Here is a 13,666-nt window from a genome sequence, read left to right on the forward strand (position 1 = left end):
GATAGATCCATGGCCAGCTCTGTAAGGCAGCTAGAAATAGACAGCCCGATAGCGGGCCTGTGGACATTGGGAAACGGGCTGGACGGCATGATGCCCTGCTCAACTCGGGTCCCTGACCTCGAGATTTTTCTCCTGGCTGGGGCAACTGCAGACTCGGCACATTCAATCAGACAACGCTGAACTGTGCTGACTGCTGACTGCGTGCCTCGGTCCCGATCATGGTTCGAGCTGGGAGGACTGAGGCGCCACTCAGAGTGAATCGGTTCGTTCTCCTGGAAAGATTCACGCTTTCCGGAGGAATACTATTAGTCTATACAAGAGCGCATCCTACGATCAACTACCTTGACCCCACTGCCTAGGCCCTGCAGAGGAGAACAGTGAAGATCCCTTGCCGTCTGACTCGCAGTGGACTGGTGGACTGACCGCGAAATGCACAATAAAACATGGGCTCATGTCCCCTCGTGTCTTTGTTTCTTTTCCTTTCTCACAGATGTACATCTTTCATTGTCATTCCTCAGAGCCCTGATTCTGCTGCAAACCATTGAGATTTAAAATCCTTTGCCGAGCGAACGCCTATGAAAAGAAGCTACGAACCCCCCGTCAATCGCATACATCACCACTGCGCGGTGCTGCAACTGCAAGTCCGACCCCCAGAACGTGCGATTCTGCATCAGGCGACCCAGACAGCGACTATTAGACCCAGAGCTGTTCGCCGATCCCACGAGGTACTCCGTACTAAAGAGACAGACAGCCAATTCTGGGATCACCCGGGTTATTCTCTGCGACTGACCTTTTCCTTGCAATAATTTCACATTTGCCGTCTAGCCTTGTGCACTCAGACTAAGGCGAATTCGAATTTCGCGCCCAATGATGGCAGCGTCGGTGTCCGCCTCCACCTCGATCTCGCACCCCCTTCAGGTCTCGTCCGATTCCCGCTCGGGGCCCCTTCGCCGCCTAAGCCAGCTGCGAGCCTATACGCAAATCCATTTTTCATCTCCCCACTCTTCCAACACCTCCAACACTTCCTCGCCAACCAACCCTCAACCTCAACCACGCCCTCGTCGTCATAGTATCAGCGGTCGCCGTCTGTCTTGGTTTTCCGCTCACACCACCTCTCGCACCGACTCCGCTCAACCGATCGCCGCGGACTCGAACCCATGCCCTTTGCCTCGTGCTGAACGCTCCACCCGAAATCGTCACAGTGCGATTGTGGTTCCAAGCTCTCGTGGCCTTGGAATAGATCTGCGATCGCAAAACCAGCCTTCCTCCGATTCTTCGAACCCGCCGTCCTCAGAATCTTCAAGGCAACCAACGCCTGAAGCCATGGCCCGACTAAGAGCCCCGTCACAAAACCACCAAGACTCCCGCAGCGAGCAAGCTTCCTCCAGTGCGCCAAGTACGATAAATATCGATTCTCCAGACCCCGTTGTCTCCCGTGCTGCTACCTCCAGCCCCAGGTCGAAAAAAGGAGCGACGATCCGTTTTTTCCCTCACCAAGACCCTAGTCAAAGCTCGCGCCCCTCCCTTCCTTTCATTCCTATTTCACGCACCCTCCCGTCCGATAGTTGCAACATTCGCGTCGGTCGGTACTCCGAAAGAGATGGACTTCCTCTTCCAAATCCGAGCGAACCATCGGACGCCCCTGTTGGGTTCAAGTCGAAAGTTGTGAGCCGGAAGCACTGTGAATTCATATACTCGAATGGCCAGTGGCATATAAAGGATGTGGGGAGCTCATCTGGGACGTTCTTGAATCACATGAGATTGAGCCAGCCTAATATGCCATCGCGACTCTACACCATCAAGGACGGAGACATTGTCCAGCTTGGCATCGACTTTCGTGGGGGAGAGGAAATGATCTTCCGTTGCGTTCGCATCAGGATTGAATGTAACAGATCCTGGCAGCAACAGCCGAACGAATTCAAGTATGTTCTCACTCTTACTTTCAGTTTCCTGGAAGACCAAACTAATGTCTTTGCAGCAAAAACACCGAGAGTCTCATCAAGAACTTGGGCAAGGGTGACACCGCTGACTACTCTGGCTGCCGGGAGTGCTCCATCTGTCTAGGATCTGTTCTGGTAGGTTCTAGGTAGGATATTTTGGTTGAAAGACCAGGGCTAACTACAGACACAGAGGCCGTACCAGTGTCTCTTCATGGCAGCCTGTGCCCATGTATGGCACTATAAATGTGTCAGTCGCTTGATTCACACGCCCGATTATCCTATGTTCCAGTGCCCAAATTGTCGAGCGTATACAGACTTGAGCGCCGAGGTCGACGACACCAACGATTTCGAGGCTGAGAGTACGGACCAAAAGGATTCAGAGGATAAAGAAGAGCCTACAAATGGGGTACGGTCTACGATGTGTTCTACTCAATTAGGCACGAGTTGCACATCCAATGGTTCCCGCAGTAGTGAAGGTCGCCAGACGCCCGAGTTGCCCGCCGACAGCCTCGTCGACCAGGTTGAAAACATTCGTCTGACTGACAGCAATCCGACAGCGACTGCCGCCGAGTCTTCCATTACCTCCCCTCAGAATCCCGATCTTGAGGTTCCTGGGTTTCACTCCCTGACGCAGTCCCCTACTGTCGTTCCGCCTAGACAAGCAGAACTACGGGTGGACACTCCAAATCGGTCCGAGTCGTCGGATGAGAACCCTTTGACGCCACGAAATGACTCCGGTCCTCTTGCGTTCGATGGCCGAGCAGGGATGTCATAGACCTCCTTGACATATATCAATACTGGTCGATTACGATGGCCATATTTCAGCCTAATTTCTTGCATCATCATCGAGGCATTGCATCTTCATTTACTGTAGTTGCTGAGAGGCGTTTTCGATCAGCTATTTCTAACCATCTGGTTGCATTTCCTAGCATTTGGCATTGCTATATCTCTTATCATTACCCTAATCTGGCTTATACCCCTTTCGCGGCTTTGCTTCCCTATATTACATTCGTTGACATCCGGCAGCACTCGGCAGCCTACTTTGACTCACTCCGGTTGATGTCTCAAGTTCAATTTTGCATAGCCTAACATGCCTGCACTCGCTTCAAGACGGCGCTCTGTCTTTTATCGATGGACCTTCTCTATACAATTTTCTTAGGCCTCTGGGCTTTTTCCAAGGGCATACTGGCCGAATGTTACTCTGTATACGATAGACTATTGCTACTATACAGAGTACACAATTTCGAGTCTGTCTCCATGATTATTCTTAGCTTCAATACGAATGGATCTCGCATAATTCAAATGAGTTCTCAATCCATACAGAGTACAGTAGTTTCACGGCGGCAACTGGCTTCGTACACCAACCCCGCTCACTTGTATTCCTCCGCGTCATCCTCCCTCAAATAAACACCTCAAATAAACGCACCTCGCAGGCCTCAACACCAATCCACACCCAGCACGCCCCGATCAACAGCTCAAGTGGGAGTCCCTTTTACCCCCGCCGGAATGTGGCTCCTGATTGCGCAGATGGAACCTGTGGCACAGTGGCTTGTGTTCGTTGCGCAAGCTGTACCTCTGATTTGTTGTTTCATGCGTCAGTAGTGCGACTGCGGCAGAGCTATTGATTTGGTGCTGGAGGTCACTTGAGCTTGAGGTCTCGAGATAATGAACTGAACTTCTTGAGAAGATACGCAGTAGATAGATATTCGGGGAAATCTTATCTCCACTGAAACAAAGCTCGCCCTAAATTCATAGCTTTGCTTAGCGGCTGCAATTGACCGCTACTCCTCACCACCTTCTGATCCAAACTATCTGAACCATTCTTCCCCCTCAATTCACCCGCAGCTACACCCGTACAGAGTCCCTGGATAGCGGTACGATGCGCCTGAACTTCAGTGAACTCCCCACCCCAACACTAAGTCGCCAGAACACCCACCATGAGCGGCACCATTCCCGCGCGAGCACGCATCCGCATCTTTTGTCTAGTCGGCGGAAGCCAAGACGGTATTTTCTATCCTTTCCTCTCGTCCATGTACTCCCGCAACACAATAAGAAGAAACTAACATGTCTATTGCATACATGAAGATGGCCGCTCGTCTTCCGCTTCATAAAAGGCGCGATCCACGGCGCGATCCTCGTCTACGTTATTTTCCACGCGGTGTTTACAGCGTTTGTTATTGTGCTTGATAAGTATGTTTTTGATAGTGTGGGGTTGCCGAATAGTATTGTATGTGGTTCCTTTCCTTTCTTCTCGGACATGGTTGATAAGTGAATGTGTCTGCAGATCCCCTCCCTCTCCATCGTCGTCGGTCTAATGCTCGTCTTCCGCAACCAAACGAGCTACAACCGGTTCTGGGACGGGCGGAACGGCATGACGGCAGTGCAGACGAGTATCCGGAATCTGGTACGCGTTATCCTCACGAATGCGTATAGTACGGCGGGGCCGTTGAGCGTAGAGGAAAAGGATGATGTTGAACGGACGGTTCGTATACTCATGGCCATTCCATTCGCGGTGAAGAATCATTTGAGGATGGAGTGGGGGGCTGCGTTTGATGAGCTTGGTGATGGTGGTGCTTTTGGTGGTGGTCCTGGGTTGCTGGGGAGTGACCTCTCTGAGAACGGGACCGCGGTTTATAACCCCAGCTATGCGAACCTCCTTCCCGCAGACCTGATCGGGTTTGAAGATTCGGGACTTGGCCTGCCATACCAATTAACCTTCTTCGTCGACGCATTCATAAAGCGAGGCGTGAATCGAAACTGGTTCCACGCGCCAGGCGCAAGCCAAATGACAGCACAACTAAACTGTCTCACCGCGGCGCTGGGTACTATGGAGACGATAAGGATAACGCCTATCCCCGTCGCGCACCTCATCCACCAGAAGCAAGTCCTTGCGTTGTATGGCTGTGTGCTTCCCTTCGCAATGGTGGATGATATGGGGTGGTGGACGATTCCGATTGTGAGCTTGGTAATCTTTACGCTCTATGGGATTGAGGGTATCGGGTCTCAGCTGGAGGATCCATTTGGGTATGATCGGAATGACATCAAGATGGATGCGCTTGTGGGAGACGCGAAGATTGAGGTTGAGGTTGTGCTTGGAGAGTGGAGGAGGGTCGGTGGGATTGTGAGTGCTGGGGGTGAAAGCAGTGATGACGCGAAGCAGGGCGAGTTTGAGATGCCGGACATGTTCTTGAGATCGAGGAATAGGGGTCCCAGATAGTGTAGGAGAAGGGCAGCTGGTTCAGCATTGCTGAACCGGGCAAGTGCTATAGAGGAGCTTCTAGCGTAAGCACGCTCTCCAAGATCGTATCCGGAGTCGCATACTCCAGCACCTTCGAAACAGCCGCCAGGTCACTCCCATACTGCAAGCTGCGATCGTCTTCGGGCTTCGCTACGACTATCCGATGGCGAAAGACCTTTTTAGCGGCTAGCGCGGCGATCGACGGGGTCACATAGTCAATCCCGTGGATGACGGCCAGAATTCTGTTTCCGTTAGTTTCGGAACACTGTTTAGTAGTAGATGGTTAAATACTTGGCAAGTTTTGTGCATTGAATGTTTGAACGCGCGGATATACCGGCCGCAACAGCGCGGCTCAGTCGAAGAAAGACGACGATGTCTTGCTGATATCGAATGAGCTCAGCAGTTGCTTTGACTGTTTTGCTAGCCGTGTGAATCTTATTCAGGATCTTAGGAGTATCAGCTATCATGCAGCTTCATAATAGGGCAGATATACCTCGTCGTCAATGCTTGGGTGCCGGCTATCCCGAGTGCGCGTTCTGTGGACGACAGAAGACAGGGACTCTTGTCCTTCGGATTGCCAGTCGTCATCTTCAAGATACACGTAGCCGTCTTCGGAGTCGTGGAAGTGTGAGATAAGAAGATTATCGATCTATGCTGGTTAGACATGGTAGAACATAGAGAGGAAACAGCACATACTAGATGCGCGTTGAGTTTCGGCCGAACCTGCCCTGCGTCGCGGATCACCACAGGGACGAACAAGAAACGCGACGGGGCTTCGAGGACACCGCTTGCTGTCGTAAGCTTCTTTGACCGCATCAACTTGTTACACATTAGCTATGTAAGAGATAGACTGAGCAAGGCCGTACCTCCAGAGCTTCCAGCTGTATAGACTCCGGCGCATAGTCGAAGTTTCTTGCGATAACAACATCAACTACGCTCCCTCGCTGGGTACATATTTGGTCATAGAAATCTTCGAGAGTGGTTGTATCTGAGAATTCTGCGAGCGTATAAGCCCGCTCGTATGTGTGCGAACAGATCTAATGCGATTGTCAGTATTGTTGTACGAATCACACCATGTAACATACCAAGGCGAGCTCTGCCGCGACGTCATTGATATTGCTGTCGGTAGCCTCAATCAGGCAGTGTTCCTGGCCAGCCAGGCAAATGAGCAAAGCCAGTTCAAGGTCGGATAGTTCATGAGCAAGCCCACTGATGTCTTGCAGGTCATCCATCATTATTTCCTGAGACAGCGCTCATGTTGGACAGTGGATGGTTGTTGACGGAGTAGAAAATGCGGCAGTGGCCGTCCGCAGCCTGATATGGGCCAACACCAATCGGGTTAGCGCTTCTCCCAGCCATGTGAGCTTCCCCGAGAACGACAACATCGAGTTCCATCCATGATCCCACCTCCATACTTCGGTTGCTTTACATGATCTTACCAGCCGCCAATGGCGCCGACTAATCCGCTAGCCAACTGGGAAAAGCTAGGGACGAGCTTTTACAAAAAGGTCCCTGTTTACCACTCAGTCTTTGATGAGGACGTCGAGTTAGAGAACTACATTGTTGCCGGCGCTCCGTACGGAGGTGCCGTTGGTATGCGATCATCATTGATCAAAGTCCGGATCTGAACTGATGGGATAATTAGCTCTATATCGTGATGAGAGTAAGCCTATGCGTTTTCGAGACGCCCAAACGGGGAAGTCGAACATTGACATCTACTCTCGGTCTGGGAAACTGATTAATCGGCTTAATGTGAGTTCATTCTCTTGTTCAGAAGTTGCATGCTAACTCTTCTAGTGGGAGCATGGCACGATTCAAGGGCTTGGATGGTCCGATCAAGAGGAACTGCTGGTGATTACCGAGGATGGTACTGTCCGGCGCTACTTTGGCCTGTACGGGGACTTCACTTCATTTTCTCTCGGAAATGTAAGGACTATCTAATTCGAATCTCGAGCTGCAGTTGACTGGCTATCACAGGGCGCCGAGGAGTATGGAGTGAGAGCATGCCGCTTCTGGAACTCTGGTTTTGTGGCATTGCTCGCCAACAATCAGCTGATTGCTGTTTCCAATTACAATGAACCGCGGCCTCGGTTACTCGCACAGTGCCCGGAGGGAGAGGTTGCTTCATGGTCGCTGATTCCGCCGGCTTATACGCTGTCCCGCTCTGTCGAGGTTCTACTCGCTGTCGACAAGACGATCTACCTCGTTGATCCTACGGAGGCGGAGGATAAGGTGCTCCAGAGCGGACCTTTCAAGCACACCAGTGTATCACCCACGGGCCGGTTCGTGGCCCTTATCACAGCGGAAGGCAAAGTTTGGGTGGTGAGCAGCGATTTCCATAACAAATACAGCGAATACGATCCAGACTCTCGGGTTACGCCTCGTGCGGTGGAGTGGTGTGGCGATGACGCGGTTGTTATTGCCTGGGAAGATGAGGTACATCTTATTGGGCCGAATGGTGCTGCAGCGCGGTAAGTTTGGCGTTCGTTAGATTGAGGCTCTTCTAATTTTGAGCAGGTATTACTACGATGGCACCGTTCATGTGTTGCCAGATTTTGATGGTGTTGGGCTAATTACTAATGATACATATGAGTTCTTACACAAGGTGTCAGGTAGGTTGCTTGCATGAACCAAACTTTCGCAGCTAATCAGAGCAGACGTGACTGAGGCCATTTTCCGACTCGGCTCTACGTCTCCTGCGTCAGTGCTGGTGGATTCAATCGATCTTCTAGAGAAGAAATCTCCCAAAGCAGATGCTAATATTCAGCGGATCAAGTCGAGCTTGCCAGAGGCTGTTGATTCTTGCGTGAAAGCATCCGGACTGGAGTTCGACGCGCATTGGCAGAAGCGACTGCTCAAGGCAGCATCTTTTGGAAAGTCAGTCCTAGATCTGTACAACAGCGATGAGTTTGTTGAAATGACAGAAAAGCTGCGGGTGCTGCAGGCCGTCAGGGACTTTCAAATAGGACTTGCTCTCTCGTACGAGCAGTACATGCGGTTGACGCCGGAGAAGCTTGTTGAACGCCTGGTAAACAGGAGGGAATACCTCCTTGCGATCCGGATCTCAGATTATCTCCAGCTGCCTGCGGACAAAATCTACGTCCACTGGGCAAGCTCAAAAGTTAAAGATCCCACGGTCGACGACGAAGCCGTCTGCAAGCTAATCGTGCAACGACTGGACGGCAAGCCAGGAATATCATTCGAAGTGATCGCACAAGCGGCCTACGATGAGGGCCGTTCACATCTCGCAACGCAACTTCTGAACTACGAACCGCGGGCCGGTAAGCAGGTTCCGTTGCTGCTTAACATGGAGGAAGATGAGATTGCGCTGGACAAGGCTATCCAAAGCGGAGATGACGACCTTGTGAATTTTGTACTTCTTCATCTCAAGAGCAAGCTCCCTATCGCGAGCTTCTTTAGGATGATTAACACACGACCAATGGCGTCTGCCCTCGTGGAGACTACGGCCCGGGATGAGGACACTGAACTACTCAAAGATCTGTTCTACCAGGACGACCGGCCTCTAGATGGCTCGAACGCTCTTCTCTCAGATGCACTAAAGGAGACAGACTTGGCTCGCAAGCAGGAGAAGCTTCAGCTAGCCTCACGCTTACTGTCCGACTCCAAAGACCCGACATTAATGTTACACCAGAAGCTAATCACCGAGTCGTCACAACTACTCAAAGTCCAAGAGGCTTTGGACAAGGACCTGGCGGAACGATCTGAATTCCTTGGCCTTAGCTTGAACGAGACGATTTACAGGTTAATAAGATCAGGCTACGGCAAACGAGCGCAGAAGATACAAGGCGACTTCAAGATGCCGGAAAGAACATATTGGTGGCTACGACTACGAGCGCTCGTAGCGAAGCGTGACTGGGGGGAGTTGGAAGAAATCGGCAAGGTCAAGAAGTCGCCAATAGGATGGGAGGTACGTAAAGCATCGTATCGTGGTATCATTGCATAAGCTGACATCAAGTGAAGCCATTCTATAATGAAATTTTAGGTGCCGAGAACACAAAGCTGGCTTCTGTCTTCGTGCCAAAATGCACCAACCTGTCCGCGGAGGAAAGGATTGAGATGTGGGTGAAGTGCGGAATGATTGTAAAAGCCGGAGAAGAAGCCTTCAAGGCAAAAGACTTCAATACCCTCGAGGTCCTCCAAGGCAAGGCCTCCGGTCCGGCTGCCGTCGAGATTGGCCGGATGATCAACCAACTACGGCCGAAATAGATGCCATTGAGTTTGTCGAACAGTTCAAGCCTCAGTCAATCTCGTCATCCTCGTCGATCGGCGCGTGCTCTTCTACCGTCACATTTTGAGTGACATGTGCCGGGTTTGCTTTCGGCTTGCTGCTCGTGACGGGGGCATCGACCATGGCATCATCATCACCGTTGTCGGCTTCTGCAAGGGCGTCAAACTTGGCCGCTTTTCCGTTCAGGTCGCTCCACTCAGCCTAAACACATGTTAGCGACACCTGAAGAACAGAATGACTGAAACATACCCTGCGGTTCTTGACCGTCTTCGCTCGGTTCTTGCTCTTCGCGACCTTGATTTCTAGCTGATCCAGAACAGCCTCCGCCCGGTCCTGACCCTTCTGCTGCCGTAGACGCTGAGTCCGTGATCTGTTTCTCGGCTTCGCCTGCTTCTTTGTCACACCGGCGTTGGCGCGATCGGCGAGAATCGACTCGCGTTGCATGGGCGTATTCTCAGCTCGGGGGAGGGAGGTCAAGGACTTGTCAAGATCCAGACTCGGTGAAGCCGCTCGGCGGGCAGCCCGCGAGTGTTTCGACGGAGCTGTACAACAAATATATTAGCAAGATGTTTACGGCCTTGAATTCCAGCTGGTAGTTTCAGCGACTTACGCTTTGCTTTTGCCATATCTGATTTTGTAACTTCTGGTGAATTGGTCTGTTTCTGTAGAATATTTTTGTGGATCCCGCTATCGATAAAAGCCATTGCGGGAGGCGGCACCAACCCAAAGTGCAGCTGGTGCGCTGACATGCAGCCGATCTGCAGGTGCTCCTCTTCTGAACTTCCTACACAACGCTTTTTCTTCCGTCATCTGCAGTTACCCATGTTTCTAGCAACACTGGCTCTATGTTGTCTCTCATAGCTCTCCATCAACCATGAATGCTCGCAGAGAGGGGATTGACTTCCTCGCTCAGAGTCGCTACACCACTCAACCGAACCATTATGATACTTTCTGGGGCCATCTGCAGGATAACGCCAATCTGACATATATTCTCGCCACAGCGGTGTCTGTCCTCTTTCTCCTGAACTACTTCAGGTCAGTTCCGGCTTCGTTCATCGGAGCAGTGTGGGGTATCGTCGTCCACCTGACGCCGACCCGCATAATCGTCGCTCTAGATTCGAAGGCGACCACCGCTTCGAACGAACCCTCCGACTCAATGACCCTCCAAGCAAAAAGCGAGGCGATGCAACGGATACTCGGTCTAGACGGCGCCACGTTCCCTTCGTTTTTCCCTCGATCGACGCCTTTTTCCGGACTTGGCACCGCTATACTGGGAAATAAGGACACCGTGCCGCCGGGTTTAGGAAACTGGGATAATTCGTGCTATCAGAACAGTATCATTCAGGGGCTGGCGTCATTACCGTCGTTTGCAGATTTCTTAGGGAGGAACATCGACCAACTCAGCGGAAAGGTTTCCTTTTCGACCCATGAAGCGCTCAGGGGGATCATCGAACGACTGAACGATGCGGAAAATCATGGGCAGCGGTTGTGGACACCACCGGATCTAAAGTCGATGAGCAGTTGGCAGCAGCAGGATGCGCAGGAATACTTTTCAAAGGTGGTGGACCAGATCGATCATGAGGTGCAACAGGCGACGCGACGGCGGACGAGCAACCTTGGCTTGAAGATGGCGGGACCCCAGGAACACGTTATCGGGACCATATCAGCACAGGTCGATGGTGCAGCTCAAATGGGACCTGAGAGGGTATCATTGAGGAACCCGTTGGAAGGCCTTCTCGCGCAAAGAGTGGGATGCATGCAGTGTGGGTGGACAGAAGGGCTATCCCTGATCCCGTTCAACTGCTTGACTGTGCCTCTAGGACCTGGGTATGAATACGATGTTCGCGATTGTCTGGACGAGTACATGAATTTGGAACCGATTGAGGGCGTGGAATGCGCAAAGTGCACGCTGCTCCGCACTCGAGATCAACTCCGCAACCTACTACAACAAATCGAAGAGGACGAAAAAATACTGCAGTCTAATGGCTCGACAAAAGTGTCGGACGCGCTCAAAACATCAGCTGAGCAGCGGTTGCAGGCTGTTGACGAGGCGATAGAGGAGACCGATTTCACCGAAAAGACCCTGTCGAAGAAATGCCACATTCCCTCGAAGAACAGAGTTTCCACAACAAAGTCACGGCAAGCCGTCATTGCAAGGCCGCCTAGCTGCTTAACCATCCACGTCAATCGAAGCGTGTTTGACGAGCACACGGGACTGTTGCGAAAGAACTATGCGGCGGTCAAATTTCCGAGGGTCCTCGAGTTGAACGAATGGTGCTTGGGAGGGGGCTCACGGGAGGCCGTGGAGCATATCGAGAATTGGGGTACCGACCCACGCGTGTCAATGCTGCCCCCGCCCGGCGCCGTGGGAGATACATCTGGACGCCGTTACGAACTACGTGCGGTAGTTACGCACTATGGTCGGCACGAGAACGGCCACTATATATGCTATAGAAAACACCCGGTTAACCTCTTCCCCGTGCATGTGCCGGAAGCAGTTCTCGAGGCAGACGGCGATAAAGAAAAGTCCGAACGCTGGTACCGACTGAGCGACGAGGATGTCCAGATGGTCAGCGAAGAGAACGTGATGACCCAGGGCGGAGCATTCATGCTTTTCTACGAAGCTGTTGGTGCCTCAACGCCGAGAGTAGGCTCAAATTCTAATGAAATTGGGAACCGCGAGTCCAGTTTCAGTTCTCCGGCGCCGGAAGATATGTCGTCCATTACATCGACAGTGACTGATCGCTCATCAACGGCCTCCGACACCTCCCGTGCTACGAGTGTCTCGGCTGACGGCGAATCCAGTGACAAGAGTCAGCCAGGTTTGGGAGTTGACTAGACTTCAGTCAGGATGGGCTTCGCTTCCGGACTATCTTTCGCATCTTCTTGGACTCTCATGCGGTTGCATGCACTATGATACCCAACACAAGCATTTTAGGCGTTTTGGCAGCGGTCAAGTCTGCTTTATTTGTATCTATAAGGGTCGGAATCTTGGCTGTATCAATACTACAACACATTAGGTTTTGGTTGCAATTCAACAGTAAACATGTAGATCGAGACTCAAATAGTAGAACCTCTCAGTAGCACCCAAACACCCCAACGCCATCTCTTGAAAGCATAACCACCAGCCAAACACCTCGCAAGACAACCAACAAACCAATCAAAAAACCCCAGCCCTCAACATAACCTCATGAAACTGCTCCAACGAAACCCCCTCATTAACACTCCCTCCCCCATTCGCCTCAAGAATCATATCCCGCAGCAACTTCTCATCCACATCCTCCTTCAACTCACGCGCAATCCGCCTCAAATGCCCCAATGTAATCGGGCCGTCGCCACCGCGCGTGAAGAGCTGATACGCGGCGTCAACTTCGGCTGACAAGGCGTCGTCAGATCGCGAGCGCAGCTTCGCGGCTGCGACGGAGAGGAAGGGCGCGTAGGGGACGTAGCCTGTGCCTGTGGGGTCGATTGCGCTGATGATGGATTGGAGTTCTTGGGGGGTTGTGGGGGGGAGGCCGAGGGCTCTGTATTGTTATCACCGTATCATTAGCACACGAAATCGGCCCATCCACCCCTCATTGTCCATCTCCTCGTCGTATGAAGGGAAGTCGGAGGGACAACATACACAAGAGCCTTCCTAACATCCTCCCTAGGTATAACACCCTCCTTCTCACCCGGGAACTCCTCGTTCGCCTCAGCGAAAATATGAAACACCTCTTTTATCTCATTCTCCTCTTCGCCGGATAAATCGTTCTCCTTGGCGAGCTTGGACTGGCGCGCTTTCTTCGGTGCTGATGAGGTGGATGCGCTCGGCGCGGAGCGCTTCTTTGGTGGCTGCATTGTGTTATGTTAGTCGCTGGCTGAATCGGGATTTCAAGTCTGGAGAGAGAAAGTCGCGCCTACCATTGATTTGGTTGTAATGTAAGATAGGGAGTTGAATGAAGTCTGCCCGCGGTTCGCAATTGACGCCAAAGAAAGCCGGGAGATTGAAAGAGCAGGCGGGGCTCGGCCATAGGAGGCGGGGTGGATGAGATGTGATCGAGGAGCTCGTGAGAACATCACATTGCAGAGCTGGCGGACATGGTCTGCAAGTTGGCGTTGCGCTGGTTTCGGCCTTGTCGCATCTGATAGAATCATAGAAGCTGGCGGAAGCTCTATCTAGGTAAGCACGCGTCCTGCTGATGATGCTGACGTAACGCTTCGTGCCTGCAGCGTCGCCGGCAGCTTTCTTCTGCGCGG

General features: G+C 52.1%; 7 protein-coding genes across 7 annotated transcripts; 4 read left to right on the forward strand and 3 right to left on the reverse strand.

Annotated features, from left to right (window-relative positions):
* Positions 1 to 683: 683 nt before the first annotated feature.
* On the forward strand, positions 684 to 2,893 carry BDV17DRAFT_28912 (FHA domain protein). The gene is made up of 3 exons (XM_073761597.1): positions 684 to 1,922; positions 1,979 to 2,075; positions 2,131 to 2,893. The coding sequence occupies exons 1-3, from the start codon at positions 868 to 870 to the stop codon at positions 2,713 to 2,715; spliced, it is 1,737 nt and encodes a 578-aa protein (XP_073617787.1). The 5' UTR covers positions 684 to 867; the 3' UTR covers positions 2,716 to 2,893.
* A 1,217-nt stretch (positions 2,894 to 4,110) lies between these two features.
* BDV17DRAFT_28991 (bestrophin family protein) lies at positions 4,111 to 5,423 on the forward strand. Its single transcript, XM_073761768.1, has 2 exons — positions 4,111 to 4,167; positions 4,225 to 5,423. The coding sequence occupies exon 2, from the start codon at positions 4,255 to 4,257 to the stop codon at positions 5,155 to 5,157; it is 903 nt and encodes a 300-aa protein (XP_073617788.1). The 5' UTR covers positions 4,111 to 4,167; positions 4,225 to 4,254; the 3' UTR covers positions 5,158 to 5,423.
* BDV17DRAFT_289375 (uncharacterized protein) lies at positions 5,204 to 6,410 on the reverse strand (the record flags this gene model as incomplete). Its single annotated transcript, XM_073761646.1, has 6 exons — positions 5,204 to 5,420; positions 5,470 to 5,624; positions 5,672 to 5,827; positions 5,875 to 5,997; positions 6,045 to 6,215; positions 6,264 to 6,410. 6 exons carry the CDS (start codon positions 6,408 to 6,410, stop codon positions 5,204 to 5,206), a joined length of 969 nt encoding a protein of 322 aa, XP_073617789.1.
* A 186-nt stretch (positions 6,411 to 6,596) lies between these two features.
* On the forward strand, positions 6,597 to 9,653 carry vp16 (tethering complex subunit VPS16). The gene is made up of 7 exons (XM_073761821.1): positions 6,597 to 6,771; positions 6,824 to 6,930; positions 6,976 to 7,104; positions 7,156 to 7,649; positions 7,696 to 7,790; positions 7,836 to 9,106; positions 9,160 to 9,653. Exons 1-7 carry the CDS (start codon positions 6,627 to 6,629, stop codon positions 9,403 to 9,405), a joined length of 2,487 nt encoding a protein of 828 aa, XP_073617790.1. The 5' UTR covers positions 6,597 to 6,626; the 3' UTR covers positions 9,406 to 9,653.
* On the reverse strand, positions 9,437 to 10,131 carry BDV17DRAFT_289377 (Alb1 domain-containing protein; the record flags this gene model as incomplete). The annotated part of the gene is made up of 3 exons (XM_073761647.1): positions 9,437 to 9,628; positions 9,677 to 9,969; positions 10,038 to 10,131. The coding sequence occupies 3 exons, from the start codon at positions 10,129 to 10,131 to the stop codon at positions 9,437 to 9,439; spliced, it is 579 nt and encodes a 192-aa protein (XP_073617791.1).
* Positions 10,132 to 10,227: 96 nt separating this feature from the next.
* BDV17DRAFT_257830 (ubiquitin-specific protease UBP1) lies at positions 10,228 to 12,445 on the forward strand. The gene has a single exon (XM_073757245.1). The coding sequence runs from the start codon at positions 10,302 to 10,304 to the stop codon at positions 12,264 to 12,266; it is 1,965 nt and encodes a 654-aa protein (XP_073617792.1). The 5' UTR covers positions 10,228 to 10,301; the 3' UTR covers positions 12,267 to 12,445.
* Positions 12,446 to 13,561, reverse strand: BDV17DRAFT_257834 (EF-hand superfamily Ca2+-modulated protein). The gene is made up of 2 exons (XM_073757246.1): positions 13,053 to 13,561; positions 12,446 to 12,951 (listed from the first exon to the last, which is right to left on the reverse strand). The coding sequence occupies exons 1-2, from the start codon at positions 13,265 to 13,267 to the stop codon at positions 12,588 to 12,590; spliced, it is 579 nt and encodes a 192-aa protein (XP_073617793.1). The 5' UTR covers positions 13,268 to 13,561; the 3' UTR covers positions 12,446 to 12,587.
* Positions 13,562 to 13,666: the final 105 nt, after the last annotated feature.

Source organism: Aspergillus undulatus (assembly GCF_047715775.1).
Source record: "Aspergillus undulatus strain CBS 261.88 unplaced genomic scaffold BDV17scaffold_12, whole genome shotgun sequence".
Taxonomy (NCBI): Eukaryota; Fungi; Ascomycota; class Eurotiomycetes; order Eurotiales; family Aspergillaceae; genus Aspergillus; species Aspergillus undulatus.